Source organism: Clinocottus analis, unplaced genomic scaffold, assembly GCF_023055335.1.
Source record: "Clinocottus analis isolate CAN_PGR_092001 unplaced genomic scaffold, fCliAna1.0.p SCAF_3, whole genome shotgun sequence".
NCBI classification, from domain to species: Eukaryota; Metazoa; Chordata; class Actinopteri; order Perciformes; family Cottidae; genus Clinocottus; species Clinocottus analis.
This window is the reverse complement of record NW_027176042.1, coordinates 21,076,379-21,089,835: the sequence shown is the minus strand read 5'-3', so window position 1 is coordinate 21,089,835 and position 13,457 is coordinate 21,076,379. Positions and strand designations below refer to the sequence as shown.

The following is a 13,457-nucleotide window of genomic DNA, read 5'->3' as shown; positions in this document are numbered from 1 at the left end:
AGTAATGTCAAAAGTCCTGAAAACTTTTTACAATAGCTTTGCTCCAATTGGCCCATTTGTTTTTTAAACAAAGTATGTCATATAGTCAGTATGACTTCATGCTACTATGTAATATTGGAATGAATGTGTTGAATCTCCAAGGGCACAAATGTGTATATATAGACATTTGTGTGTGTGTGTGTGTGTGTGTCTGTGTTTGTGCACATGAACTCATTGTGGTTACTGTGTATGCAGGACTATTTTTGAACACTTAGGGGCAGTGCAGGTCAACAGGCAGGAGGGAGAGGCTGCGTGAAAGAAAAATGCAGGTTCACGAGAGGTCAGGGAGAGTGTAGGCTACGCGGTGGAGGAGGATGAAGCCGCATCTCTTATCTAAAGCATAGTGTGGAGGTTTTGTGTCATGGGAGGGGAAGATGAAACACAGTGCGAGCTCGCGGGACAGTTAGACAGAGGCGGCGAGGGGGGAGGTGGAGTAGGGGCAAAACATTTGCAGATGTAATTTGTGGGGGTTCGAGGAAAAAGGAGGGAGGCAGCAAGGTGGCTCCTGACAGATTGAAAGGAAAAGCAGACACCAGATTTGTGGGCAGGAGTGTATTCATACAAAAGTAGTGTATTGCTTGAATGGAGAATAAACAGATCTCGAGACACAGACTGAGACAAAGGTGGATATATAAATATATACAGAGGAGATGGCAGAGAACCAGTTGGTGACACAGCGACAAGAGAAAAACAGCGAGAGGGAGCGCGGCCCATGGGGAGACATGCAAACTGCATCATCAGCTCCCTAATGAGCTGTCATTAAATAGTTCATCAGGCACACGCAATCACAGCTCCTACCGCCGAGCCTCGGCGGCCCGGGGGCCACGCCTCGCCGCCCTAATGGCCATTGATGGAGCACTCAGTCAGAGGAAGAGCCTTTCATACGCAGCGGGGACGGTCCACCCAACAACCCAAAAAAAAAAGATCACACCATCGTGTGAAAAACGCACCGAGGTTCAGCAGTCGCAGCCAAGTGAGGAAATCAAATGCCACAGAGGACTGGCCCTTTGAGATACTGCAAATGTTCTATGCTTTGTGTTCTCATGTGTGAATACCCAGAATCCCAGCCAAGCGACAGAAGAAGAAGAAGAAGAAGGAAAAAAAAAAGAGAAAAGAAATAGCATCCTCAAAGTTTCTGCTGCTGGAACCATTCTCTGTCATGCACGCGGGAGTTGCAAGATTAACGGCAAGCCTCGCCAAATGGGAGGCACGAGGGGATGGGGGGGTGGGGGTGGGGGTTGTACCTTGAACGATTCGAAGAAGCCTCCTCCCCCTCCGCCGGCGCCGTTCTCCAGCTTATCGTCGTCTCCACCCAGGCCCATCATGGACTGGCTGTTGATGTGCACCTCCTCGTACAGAGTCTCCAACAGGGCCGAGCGAGTGCGCTCCTGACAAAACGACACGGTCGGCCTGCAAGTTACTCCCTCCGTTTCAAATGAAGTGACACGGGGACATCTGCATGAGAGCCTCTTATTATCGACAATACAACCGGCAGGCTGCACACACCCGTGCCAACAGGTGTGTGCGCAATGTGCACGTAAGCCCACACACACCCACGCTTCAAGCAGTCACACTTCTATAATTCCATTTGCATTGCAACACTCCTCTCACCTCGAGCTTGCCAAACTTCTCAGCCTTGTAGCAGGCGTACTCTGCATTGATGAGCTTCGTGAAGAGGAACTCGCGGAACTCGTGGCCCTGCGGGAAGGGAGATACGGGGGAGGATGAAGGTTTGTCGCGTCTGCTTGGAAAGGGGAAGTAAGTCTGTGCGACCGCTGACCTTCTTGAAGACGGCCGGGTCAGGTAGAGCGGGCCCGAAGAACGGCACGTCATCGCGCGCCGTCACCGACACCTGGAGGAGAAGGCAGGTTGAGTGACACACTGTGCGATGCAGAAGAAGGAAAAAAAGAAAAAAGAAACAAAAAGATCCCGAATAACGAATGTCAATCAAAAGCTTATTGACGCATCGGCGGTCTCTGGCCCCGACCTTGTAGGTGACATTGTCCGTACACGCGTTCTCCACCTGCACCACCACGTACGCGTGCAGGAAGTTGGACTGGATCATGTCCGGCACGAAGGGCGTGTTCTCCTCCTGGAACACGATGGCTACGATGTCGTTGCCTATGTGCCTCTTCCTCTGCAGCTGGACGGCACAGAAAAAAACAGGAAGTAACAACAGCGGAAACATCGCAAATGACCAGTTGGAGCGTCTCAAAACGCACACGCCCCGACTCCGAATCCCTTCCAGGAGTCGCACTGAAAGATTGAATGGGAATGGGAATAATAACTGTAGTCCAGGCGGAGAGGTGGACAGGATTTTGATCCACCAGCGCAGCCTCTTCTCCGAGATGAATGGTTTTATACCCAAATTAGCCAAGTCATTGATATTCTTGTGTCTTGAATTTCTTCTTGTGCAAAAAATATAACAGCTATTACAGCCACTTCTATCATTGTTAGCTTTATCTGAATAACTTCTTCCAAAACTTAAATAAATAGACATAAAATAGTGCAGCTCATATGCATGATGGTGTATTCTGAAAACGATGAGAAAACCTGCAGTACTAACGGACTAAAAGTACGGGTTTGGGAAAAAATCGACACAGCATAGTATCGTGATGTTTTGCGCGGCGATATTGTATCAATACACGGAAGCTATCGATGTTTTATTGAATCAATTCTCAATGTTTTGGTCCTAGAATAATACAATCAATTTATTTTTTGTTGACAAAGTTTTCCTTTGGGGACAATTTATAAATCGCAACACTCAATATATCGCAGTATTGTGATAATATCGTATCGGGACTTAAGTATCGTGACAATATTGTATCGTGGGACCTCTGGTGATTCCTACCCCTAACTATTAGGCCCCCAGAAATAAAGTCAATTCATTTTTGTGAACTGCTGCAGTAACACCAGATCCCCTGCTGTATCATGTGACCATTGTTATATTGTTATATTGTAACAAGTCCCTTTAAATTTGGATGAAATCGAGGCCTGTCGTGAATTTGTGTCAGGCGAGTGGGAGGGTCTGTGTTCGCCTCAAACGCCGAGCTACCGAATATTAATTGTGCACAATAAAACGTTTCATAAATCTCCAATACTTTTTTCATTCCATCTCTATCTTCTTGTATAATGGTTGCTAGACAAATAAAGTAAATCTGTGTGACTAAGACAAGAGAAGACCATTTTAGGCCGTTGAGACTGTTGATAATGGGGAAATTAATGAATCGGAAAAACCAGTGGCGGCACTGCAAAGCCAAACAAAAATGAATTATGATTCTGCAGATGGCCGACTGTCAGCGACCCAAATCGTCACCGCTGAATAGCAACATTTTGTTGCCAAAAATGTTGCCAAGTGTCGATTTTGCCAAAAGGACACTTGTGCACTTGGAGGACAGAGTGGCTGTGCCCAAGTTTTACATTTTGTGTCCAAGCAGTGCTTTTTTTTTAAGAAGACTCGGTCTTGCCAAGCACTCGGGACACCTACTTCCTCTGCTCGTCACCTCGTAGTCTTTTGCTAGGAACTCTTATTTAGACAGCTAAGATGTTCCCATAAATATCAGAGCTTTTTTTTTTTTTGGGTGCTGTTCTTGTGAAAATTCATCAAATTAAAAATATGACAAAATATGTGTAAATCAGGACTTTGCAAGTATCCTGTTTGAGATGTGATGTATTGGATTTTCCTTTTCAGAAGTCATCGCAGAGAGTCGTGGCTTATGCAGACCCGGCTCCCATGGTGCTCCTGAGTAAACACTGGGACACCTGCGCTGCAGCAGCATAAGCTGATTGCCCTCCGTCAGTCATCGGGCTATTTAACACACTAAAGTGCAGACATTTAACACTGCCACTACACAGCTGTTCGCTGCAGTGTTAGCCGGCCTCCCGGTCCCAAGACTTCACCAAACTGTGTGCGCAGTTTAAAGCAGCAAACATTTACTCTTGCATTTACAGATGACTCTTCTCCAGTTAGCGGCCTGATTGCTTTACAGCGTACGTCCGCTTGCACACACGAGAACAATAAACCATCTGTGTTTTTTTTTTTACATTTTTCATAACATCCTCGTCACGGCAGACAGAAACATGGAATGAAATATTATGTGGAAAAATGATTGAAATAGTTCAAACTGAATGGATCCGACACCTCAAACTCCACGAATCAAATATGTACGAAAATGTGCCAGACTCATTTCCTTCATCGCAAAAAAGATCTTTGCGAGACATCTGCCGGGCTTCAAAATGACTGTAGATCCCAATTTGATAGACGTAAATGAGAAGAAAGAGAAAGTCCTTTGTGGAGAAAATAGCACAACGCGGCCATATTTTGGGACACATCTAAAGATGGGATTGTTATCCTTGTTAAACCGTGTTTGCTGAGGCAGCCGGCTGAGAGCCAAACAGGACGCTTGTGGCTGCAGAGGCAGGGCGGCCAGGTTGCTACCGCATCATCCCCGGGCTTATTAGCACTTAAAAAACGAACTCAGCAGGCGTAGGGGCCGGCTTGAGACGCTTGACATCTGTTCAAGCCGTACATCCGCTCAAATCGGGTCACGATCAATCGTATCTGGACAAATTAATTCTGCCTTTTTTCCCTCCCTCCTGAAATAATGCGATTATGTTTGCACTTTGCTTCTTTATCCTGAGTTCCCTCGTGAATCATCCCATGTGGGTGTTGTTTATGTCTTCTGTTCCTCGGGCGATATGGACAGTGTGTGCCGGGTTACTGTGGTAACTAACTTGAAACCACTTGTGGCATTGAAAAGCTGGTTTGCACTAATGTAGCTCCCTGCAACATTTCACCACACAGATGAAAGTCTTTCAGCCACAAACCAACAGCAAAAACACTTGAAACAGCAATGCTTGTGGAAATGGTAAGTCCAAAAAAATATATTTCTACAAACAGGAAAGCCATGAAACCCACAAAAAAGAAGAAGAGACCAGTTGTTTTCTTAGCACTAGTACAGTTTTAGGAAGGACATTATAATTTACTTATAAGTAAATAAGTGTAACTTTCAAATACGTTTTCATTCATGCTGCTGTGTTAAAGGTTTAGAAAGATGATTTTGAGAAACAAGTTTCCTTCGCTTTCTTGCCCACAGTTAGTTCGAAAGATCAAAAACTCTGACAGTCAGTAGTCAGATAGCATAGCTTAGCACAAATACTGAAAACAGGTCTGTCCAAAGGTCACAATGTTCCTAACAACATCTCTAAAGCTCACCTATTAACATATCATATCTAGTTTATTTATTCTTAATAAAAAAATAATTCAACTTGTTATTTTTACATTTTGCTTTTAGTACAAGTTCAATAAACAAGATAACTTGTTAGTTGGTGAATTAAAGCGCCGCTAGGTAGCGTTTGACACCGTTTCCTGCTCAGATGGAGCTTGTTAGCTTGATAGTTTGATAGCTTCATATCATTATAGCTTGATAGTTTGATAGCGTGTTAGCTTGCTAGCTTAATAGCTTGGTTGCTTAATAGCTTGAAAGCTTGATAGTTTGATAGCTTAATAGCTTAATATCTTTATAGCTTAATAGCTTCATAGCTTGATAGCTTAATAGCTTGATAGCTTGATAGTTTGATATCTTGATAGCTTAATAGCTTAATAGTTTGATAGCTTGATAGTTTGATAGTTTGATAGTTTGATAGCTTAATAGCTTAATATCTTGATAGCTTAATAGCTTCATAGCTTGACAGCTTAATAGCTTGATAGCTTGATAGCTTGATAGTTTGATAGCTTGATATTTACCGTACAGACATGAGAGTGGAATCAACCTCCACCTCTAACTGTCAACAACATTGCAAAAATGTTCTTCAAAACTGTTCATTTAACCACAAATTAAACTGTTACACATTCAAATGATTCTTCTTGCTCACTTAAAAGACCAACATTTTGACTTTACAGCCCCGCCCTATAGCCTGCCGCTGCACGCAGACGAATGTTCTTCACAGTCAGTGAAGGACATTAAAAAACACAAATGAGTTACCCCGATAATTCATGGCTGGACTGTTACTCTACCTGCTGTGAGTCTCCCTCTGTGTAAGGGAGCTTGGTGGACACGTGGAACATAATCTCCATATTATGGAAACTTGTGTAGTAGGATTCTGTCCCTGTTTGGCCATGTGTGACATCCAACCCGCCCCGAAACCTGGAGAAGAAAAGGAGAGAAGGCGGGAGAGGAGACTCAGCGTGGAAAAAAAAGGAGAGAAGAGAAAATGAGAAGTTAAGGCGTAGAGAGGATTGAGAGGAAGACGGAGAAGAGACAAACAAAGTGGCGGACAAGTGGAACGTAAGTGCACGCTCTCGGAGGACCCGGCCCTTTCACGCTCATCCATCATGGAGGAAATGCCAAGGGCGCTTCTTCTGCCTACTCGATCATAATGTCAGCAACACTACAAATATCAAGACATTTCTAAATTGCCTTTTCAGGGATTCATTTAAAGCCGAACTCTGATCAATAGCTCCTGGCCGGCATGAAGCGGAGCGCTACACGCTGAGGAGTGAAAGCACTTAAGCTAGCTGCTGCCGGGGAAATGGGAAAGAAAGGGAACTGAAAAGTGTCCGAACCCTCTGAAGTCGTGAAGCTCAATCTTGTGGCCCAGAAACTCCAAGAACTCGACAAAGGACGGGCTTTCTTCCATGTTCCCGAACAGCTCCTCCTCTGACGTCTGCGTGGAAGAAACAAAGGAGGGTTTGTTTTTTTCAGGAGCAGCGACACATGACTTCGCGCGTCGGGCAGCGGCGTGCCGTGCGGCGCCCTCACCTGGCCGTACTTCTGATAGATGACCCCGAACTTGAAGTTGTTGCTGATCACGTGCTCGTCAAAGGTGACAATGAGCCTTGACGCCTGAGGACGAGAGAACAGAAGGTTTTCAGTCGGTGTTCATCCCGATGCGACGTTGATGGATCGCGAGGAAATGAGGATTAGTGCTTACCTTCGGGTAGAGGACCGGATAAAACCTGTCCACGTTTACCTCTTCGCAAACAAGCTGTCGGTGAGAAAGAACAGTCATCTTTTCTCATTTAAAAGCGAAATTACTTCTTTTTTTTTGGGGCTATATATTCTGTGTGATAAGAACTGCCGACCTTGGCCATTTGAACCACGTTGGGGAACTCGGTAAGGCAGGAAATGGGAATGACATCATGGTGCGTTTTTAGCTTTGTGCTGAAAGACAAACAGTTTGAAAAGTCAAAATGCTCTCTGATCAAACCTTCAGTGTTTCCTTTCATTGATGTTTAGCATCCTTTCCTTAGATTTCCTCTATAATTATTCCGACAAATCATAAATACTTCAAATAGAAAGTAAAGTACTTTTCTGGAGCTAAAGAGCAAGATAAAAACCTAAAACATCAGGCATGAAAGCACATCACATTTATTTTTGTATTATTTACAAGGTGAGTTTTAAGAAGTTCTGTAAAACTACGGAGACTGGGAGCGATCCTGAGTTTCAAGAAGAGCTTTCCAGAGATGGAGGAAGTGCAGCAGACGGCTCTAATTAATGGAAAGTTTGGCCAGGTCCATGTGGACGGTGCAGCGAGCAGCAATCCTCCAGCAGGTGTGCAACTAACTCAACTTCAACTCCGACGATCAACTCCCCTTCAGGAGCTTCTGCTCTTTGCTTTTAAGGGCTTAAAGTTAGTGCATAATATTAAAAAAAAAACAAATATACGTAGAAAAACAATCTCTAATCATTATTCGAATTGTCCTCTTATATGAATAATAACACTGTACGTTGTTTTAGGGTATTTAAAAAAAACAGTATTCCCTGAGACAGTGAACACCTCTGTTCTCTACTCAACATGGCGCAGTCTGCGTTCAAGAGGCTCACTTCCTGTTTGGCAGATTGGACCCGTGCCCATGTGACCAGCAGGTAACATGGATGGGAGCGCATGCTACCGAGATTTGGTTGATTGAACATCAACAATATGCATCATGGGACTGAATGCATGCTGACCTGAAATGACTTGTGTTAGCAACTTAGCATGCTATACCCATATGTGTGCACCATGCCAACATAACTAGGCCACAGAGGCCTGGATTACACAACAGGAACTACAGATCCCCTGGGGCGGCACCGCAGGAGGGAATGAATAATAGAAGCGCAGAAACAGGAACGTATCTGGCCTGAAAGAAAACATAAAGCGCGTCCAGCCTACTCGGCTAAAGGGTTACGTCATTATAGGTGATTAGCTAGGTGACACGAGGTTATTGGGAAACATTTTAAACATCCACTTTGCAGTATTTCATCACTGTGTGGAAGCTGAGGGGAAACTTGAGGCTCTCTTTTGTATTCTGAGAGGTTTACACACCAGTAACTCCAGACAATGCTCCCGGAGAAAACATTTTGCTTTTGTAAAATTAAAAGTTAAAACTAACAGGAAGGCAAGACGTCAAACGGGGTGACCTTGGAACCAATAACTCACTGATCTGGTGCTTTTCATTATCATTCTTACACACATAGGCCTACTCTTTAAACTGCACTAGAAAACAAACAGAGTTTCTTTATTATTTATTATTTGCCTGGAATAAGCACATTATCCATGTAGCCGTCAAGTGCGTATTCAGGAACCCTTTTAGTTTCTCGTTTTGAAAGCTGAACGCATGAAAAACAGCATTTTCCACTGATGGAGCTGACATTTGCCTGAAATCAAGGTGCCATTTAAACAAATAGTATATATATATATATATATATATATATATATATATATATATATATATATATATTATGAATATTATGAATTTTACTGGTAATATTATGAATTTTACTGGTTGATCTGCCTCCGTTATAAATGTATGCAATAAGCTTTATAGGTGTAACACTGGTAAGAAAGGGGAGTGGAGCCAATTTACAGTTTTACAAGTCCTGACAACCTGTAATCCTTCTGTGTGCCTACAGGAATATAACGATTTTATAGAGAATATAACGAGTTTATAGAGCTTTAACAGCAAAATAAAAAAGAGATTATGACTTGTCACGTCGTTGGTTTATAGATTATTGAAATATAGACACTTCCACCTGCACTAGCTGCACTTTCTGGGCCAGGTTACTGTTTTTTTTCTCCTGTTTTCTTTAATTTATCTCTGCTTATTGTAAATAAGCACGAAGTTCAAATTCCATGGATTTGAAAATGTGCACGGCCATGAAAGCTGATTCTGAAAATATGAACAGTGACTCACTGCTTCTGACTACACTGACTGAGTTTGATGGGTGTCGGGGTGACGGGGTGATGGGTGACGGGGTGATGGGTGACGGGGTGATGGGTGACAGGGTGACTGTGGGCGGCGCCCACCCGGTGCAAAACATCCCTACGTGAGAACCGTTGTGGGCTGAGGGGCCGCTGCCTCGCAACATACTCATCCAACATACTCATCCGTGGACAAAGAGAGGAACGCAGCTCCTAAAATGTGGAGTGCAGCTTCTCCGGCGCTAAACAGGAATTCACAGGTTACGTGGAGCCGCCGCAGTCGCACGACACGGACGAACACCGCGCTGAGAGTTGAGTACTTTGTGGCACAGCTTTCAAAGTCACTTCAACAGAGGAGTTTGAATGTTGATTCGGTGCCGCGGAAACATCTGAACTCGTACTATTTATACTCACACGATGACACAACTCCCAAAAATAAATTGCAAAAGTATCTGTTGGACTTTTTGTTGTGTAACACAAAAGCAGGAGGGTTACAAAGCTGCAATTGGAAAGACTTTCTATGCCGCACATAGTGCATTTTAAACTTATGTGTTATTATCTGCTCATAGCACTGTATTGTTTTAGTTATACACACTCATTAACGTTTATGATGTTTTATAACAATAACCATGACACATTATGAATAAAAACAATGTATAATAAAGTGTTAAGATACTTCATACCTGCTTGTCACTCAATGACACAATCATTGTGTATTACAATGTCAATGGTTCCATTTTTGTATTGCGTAATAATCACAGTTATAATGCATCGTCAGGAGACAATATGTTAGGAAAAAACAATTAAATCTATGAACAACATACAAAAAAGCTACGGTTTATTTTACCAAAAGCAAACAATTACTATTTAAAGTCATTTATAATCACATTATAATGCATTACAAAAAAAAAATATGATTATAAAAAGCATTATAATCAGTTAGGATTATTTTTATACAGCAATATGAATATGTAGAAGTTGTAATCCCTTTAATTTTGCGGCGCATTGAACAGATTAAAACATATTACAAGCGTGTTTAAAATGCTCTGCAGACATGTAGAATGTCACGGCCGGTGTTACCATATTATTATTTCCAAAAAAACTGAATTAATGTCGTCATTGAAACATTTAAAGCACATTATTAAGTATTGTTTGACAGCTGCACGTCACACAAGTTGCAATCCTTTAACAAAAGCCTCGTGGAAGCTGAAGCGCAGCAACCAATCTGCAAAATACACTTTAAAAGTCAATGACAATTGAGAAATGCTCCACTTCTTCCTTCCCTCATTCTTGCCTGACTAATCCCCCCCACGCCCAACTTCATCCATCTGGAACAGTGAAGTCATGTGTGAAATAATCTATATGGGATCGTTCTGTTCGGTAGATCTTTAGGTAAAATCGCTGCGTTACACGGACATCTGAAGCCAGAGTCGTTGCAGAGAAAGAGAGAGAAACATCGAAAGGGAAAATGGAGTAAAGGAAAAGAACAAAAGCAGAAGGGGAGGGTGAGAGGACCGTGATTAAGAGCTTGAGGGGGGAAAAAAGAAGCATAATTGGGAGAGAAAACAGGTCAGATATGAAAATAATAGGAACTGTACCGTAGCATCAAGCGCAGATGCTCCTGATCCCCGATGACATCGTACTTCATGGAAAAGACCAAGTGGCCCAGGGCGGCGTCCATGGTGTAGTAATTAAAGTGTTCCTGGGGGCAGATAAGCAGAAGAAACCGAAACGCCAGCATGAATACTCCCCCAGCAACAAACAAACTGCTGCGATAAATTAGAAATGGAACGGAGGTAGAGAGAGAGAGAGAGAGAGAGAGAGAGAGAGAGAGAGAGAGAGAGAGAGAGAGACTTTCTTCTATTCTTTTAATTTAGGAAAGCGGCTGAAGTGCCCTTGAGGAAACGGTGTGAAACGACCAACTTCTCTTACTTTGAACGCACAAACGCAGCGCTATACACACACACACATATACACGATATTTACAAGTAGGCAATTTGTTCCAAAGTATCATATCACATAAAATATGCAATATTTAAAGGGTGTATGTACTTCATGACTCGGGGAGAGAATACTAAACGGCGCAGCGAGTGAAAGTAAAAGGTTTTTGAAAACGGGATCGCAGACTTTGATTTTAACGTCACGAGAGCGAGAAAACAGTCTTTTGTCCTCAACTCCCCACAAGGCCGCCATGTCGGCCGGGTAGTCGTGAAGGTAACCGAATGATAGAAAACCCACACACGGCTTCTGAGAGACCTTTTTATTTGCCCTTTGTTCCCACTCCACAAGATCCTACAGTCGTGGTTTTCAGGTGAACGCAAATGAGCCGAGTTCTGGCAATAAATAGCAATTTTCAAAGGCAGTTTTTTTTTCCTGCTTCACATTCTTAAATTGACACTGAGCACTTACACCGGGCGAGTTTAAGAAGCCCAATTATATATTAACCCTCTGAGGTCTGAGTTCATTTCCTCGATTTTACATCAATTCTGAAATTCACCTTTTTAAAAAGGCCCTGACGTGTGATACACACTCATGTGTCGGATCTCAAAATGTGCAGAAGGATCCCAGCTCTCTGTATAATAAGGCACCACGGTCCTAAGGCAGTGTTTGTTTTTCAACCTTTTTGGAGCCGCGGCACATTTTTTTTTTACAACAAATAAACCCGGCGGCTCACCGACAACCCCGAAAACAGTCGCAAAATGTCCCGTTGTTGCGTAAAGGAGCCGATCACACCAAAAAAAAAAACGCATCGCGAGCAAAACCATTGATTAAACGCGTCGCTAGTTTTTGTAGTGTTTTTTCAGCACGTTTTGAAAGTTAAAATATTTTCAAGTTTTAAGCGCAAGTTGGGCCCAGGCGGCCAATCGGATCAAGCAGGAGGCGGAGCTTTATTCCTTCCTGGTTCCGTGTGGTTTAAATAGCGGGAAATTTCAAAGAAAATGGAAACCTCCGACGAGGCGCTAACACTAGCGGTATTTAATTACGAAGAGCTTTATAATTCTAGATGGAAACACGACTCTGCTGCTCAGAAGACGCTCCGACTGACTCCTGCTCAGAAGGAAAGTACAACTGAAAGCTCCCGTCATCGAGACACAATTCGCCGCACTCTCTTAAATTTCTTTTTTTTTTTTTAAACGCCCGGCACGTTTTTGTTAAGGCGTTTTTTTAAGCGACTGCGCTTTTAAAAGTTACTTCCTGTCTGATCGGCCCCTCATTCAGCATACACGGTCGGTCGTTATTGCGCCCCCTACTGGAATGGAAGAGTATTTATTTACCTGGCCGGCCACTATTTTGCAGGCTCAGACTATTCAACAATGGAAAATGAGTTGTTGAAAATTATTATGAAGTGAAATTGGACATTTTTTCCAATTTCTCGCTGGTTGAAAATCCCCGTCCTAAGGTGTAAACGTAAAGAGATGAAATGGCCCTCAAGCTGAAAAATTGAAGCTCCAGACTCATTTCAAATTCAAACAGATCGCTGCTTTAAAATGCATCAAACCAGACCCACGTTTTCGGTTGTTACCCGTCCTCACCTTGCCCATGAACTGCTTCCTGTAGATCTTGGCGGTGCTGTTGGTCTCCAGCTTGATGTGGGAGGCCGCACAGGGCGCTTGATCCGCCTCCGGTGGATCTTTAAGCTCATGATTGTTCCCTTCGATCCAGTAGCCTCCAAACTGGGGCAGCAGGATGAGCGGGAAAGGGCTCGTGCGACCAAGAACCTGACAGCGGGAACATTGAAACGCATACTGATGAGGAAAAACGCTGCATTGCTTCCACTAAAGGCAGAACGCGTGCTTTATTTGACCCTTTTTTTAAAAAAAACAACAACTTTTGCTTCACGGCGTCTGACATAACATATATTGTGCGTCGTGTGAGTTATTTGTTGCGTTGTGTGTACCTCGTGAACGCTGGGATAAGGGATGTAGTCCTCTTCTGTCTGCGGGGGAAAGGAAACAAATATGAGTCAAGCTGACAAACAGACGCTTCGAGTCCTACTTTCAGTTTTGGGGCTTTGAAGGGAATAACAATGGGCATGCACACTGTGACACTATCATCCTACTTCTTTTTTTTTTTCCAGGGTTATTTTTCTCATCCGGCAAACATAACACAACCAAACTAGCAGACTTCCTGACAATTATTCTAGCGAGGATACGGCCCTTTCTTTTTTTATTGCTGTCACACAACATGTATCTGAAGCTCGCGGCTATCAGTGTTACTGAGCAGCTATTGGAATG

At 43.2% G+C, this 13,457-nt stretch overlaps 1 protein-coding gene across 10 annotated transcripts in view; it reads right to left on the bottom strand.

Moving 5' to 3' along the window:
* rap1gapb (RAP1 GTPase activating protein b) overlaps nucleotides 1-13,457 on the bottom strand; it is a 106,346-nt gene that overhangs the window by 11,459 nt on the left and 81,430 nt on the right. For 7 of the 10 annotated variants that reach the window (XM_068594610.1, XM_068594617.1, XM_068594611.1 and 4 more), the window contains 11 exons: nucleotides 13,121-13,159; nucleotides 12,756-12,941; nucleotides 10,821-10,924; nucleotides 7,124-7,202; nucleotides 6,973-7,026; nucleotides 6,801-6,884; nucleotides 6,605-6,705; nucleotides 6,056-6,185; nucleotides 1,820-2,182; nucleotides 1,651-1,737; nucleotides 1,284-1,427 (listed from right to left, as the gene is read on the bottom strand). In XM_068594610.1, the coding sequence (XP_068450711.1) occupies nucleotides 1,284-1,427; nucleotides 1,651-1,737; nucleotides 1,820-2,182; nucleotides 6,056-6,185; nucleotides 6,605-6,705; nucleotides 6,801-6,884; nucleotides 6,973-7,026; nucleotides 7,124-7,202; nucleotides 10,821-10,924; nucleotides 12,756-12,941; nucleotides 13,121-13,159 (1,371 nt within the window). The remainder of the gene's footprint in view (nucleotides 1-1,283; nucleotides 1,428-1,650; nucleotides 1,738-1,819; nucleotides 2,183-6,055; nucleotides 6,186-6,604; nucleotides 6,706-6,800; nucleotides 6,885-6,972; nucleotides 7,027-7,123; nucleotides 7,203-10,820; nucleotides 10,925-12,755; nucleotides 12,942-13,120; nucleotides 13,160-13,457) is intronic. The other 3 variants (XM_068594614.1, XM_068594616.1, XM_068594618.1) reach the window with 1 other exon arrangement.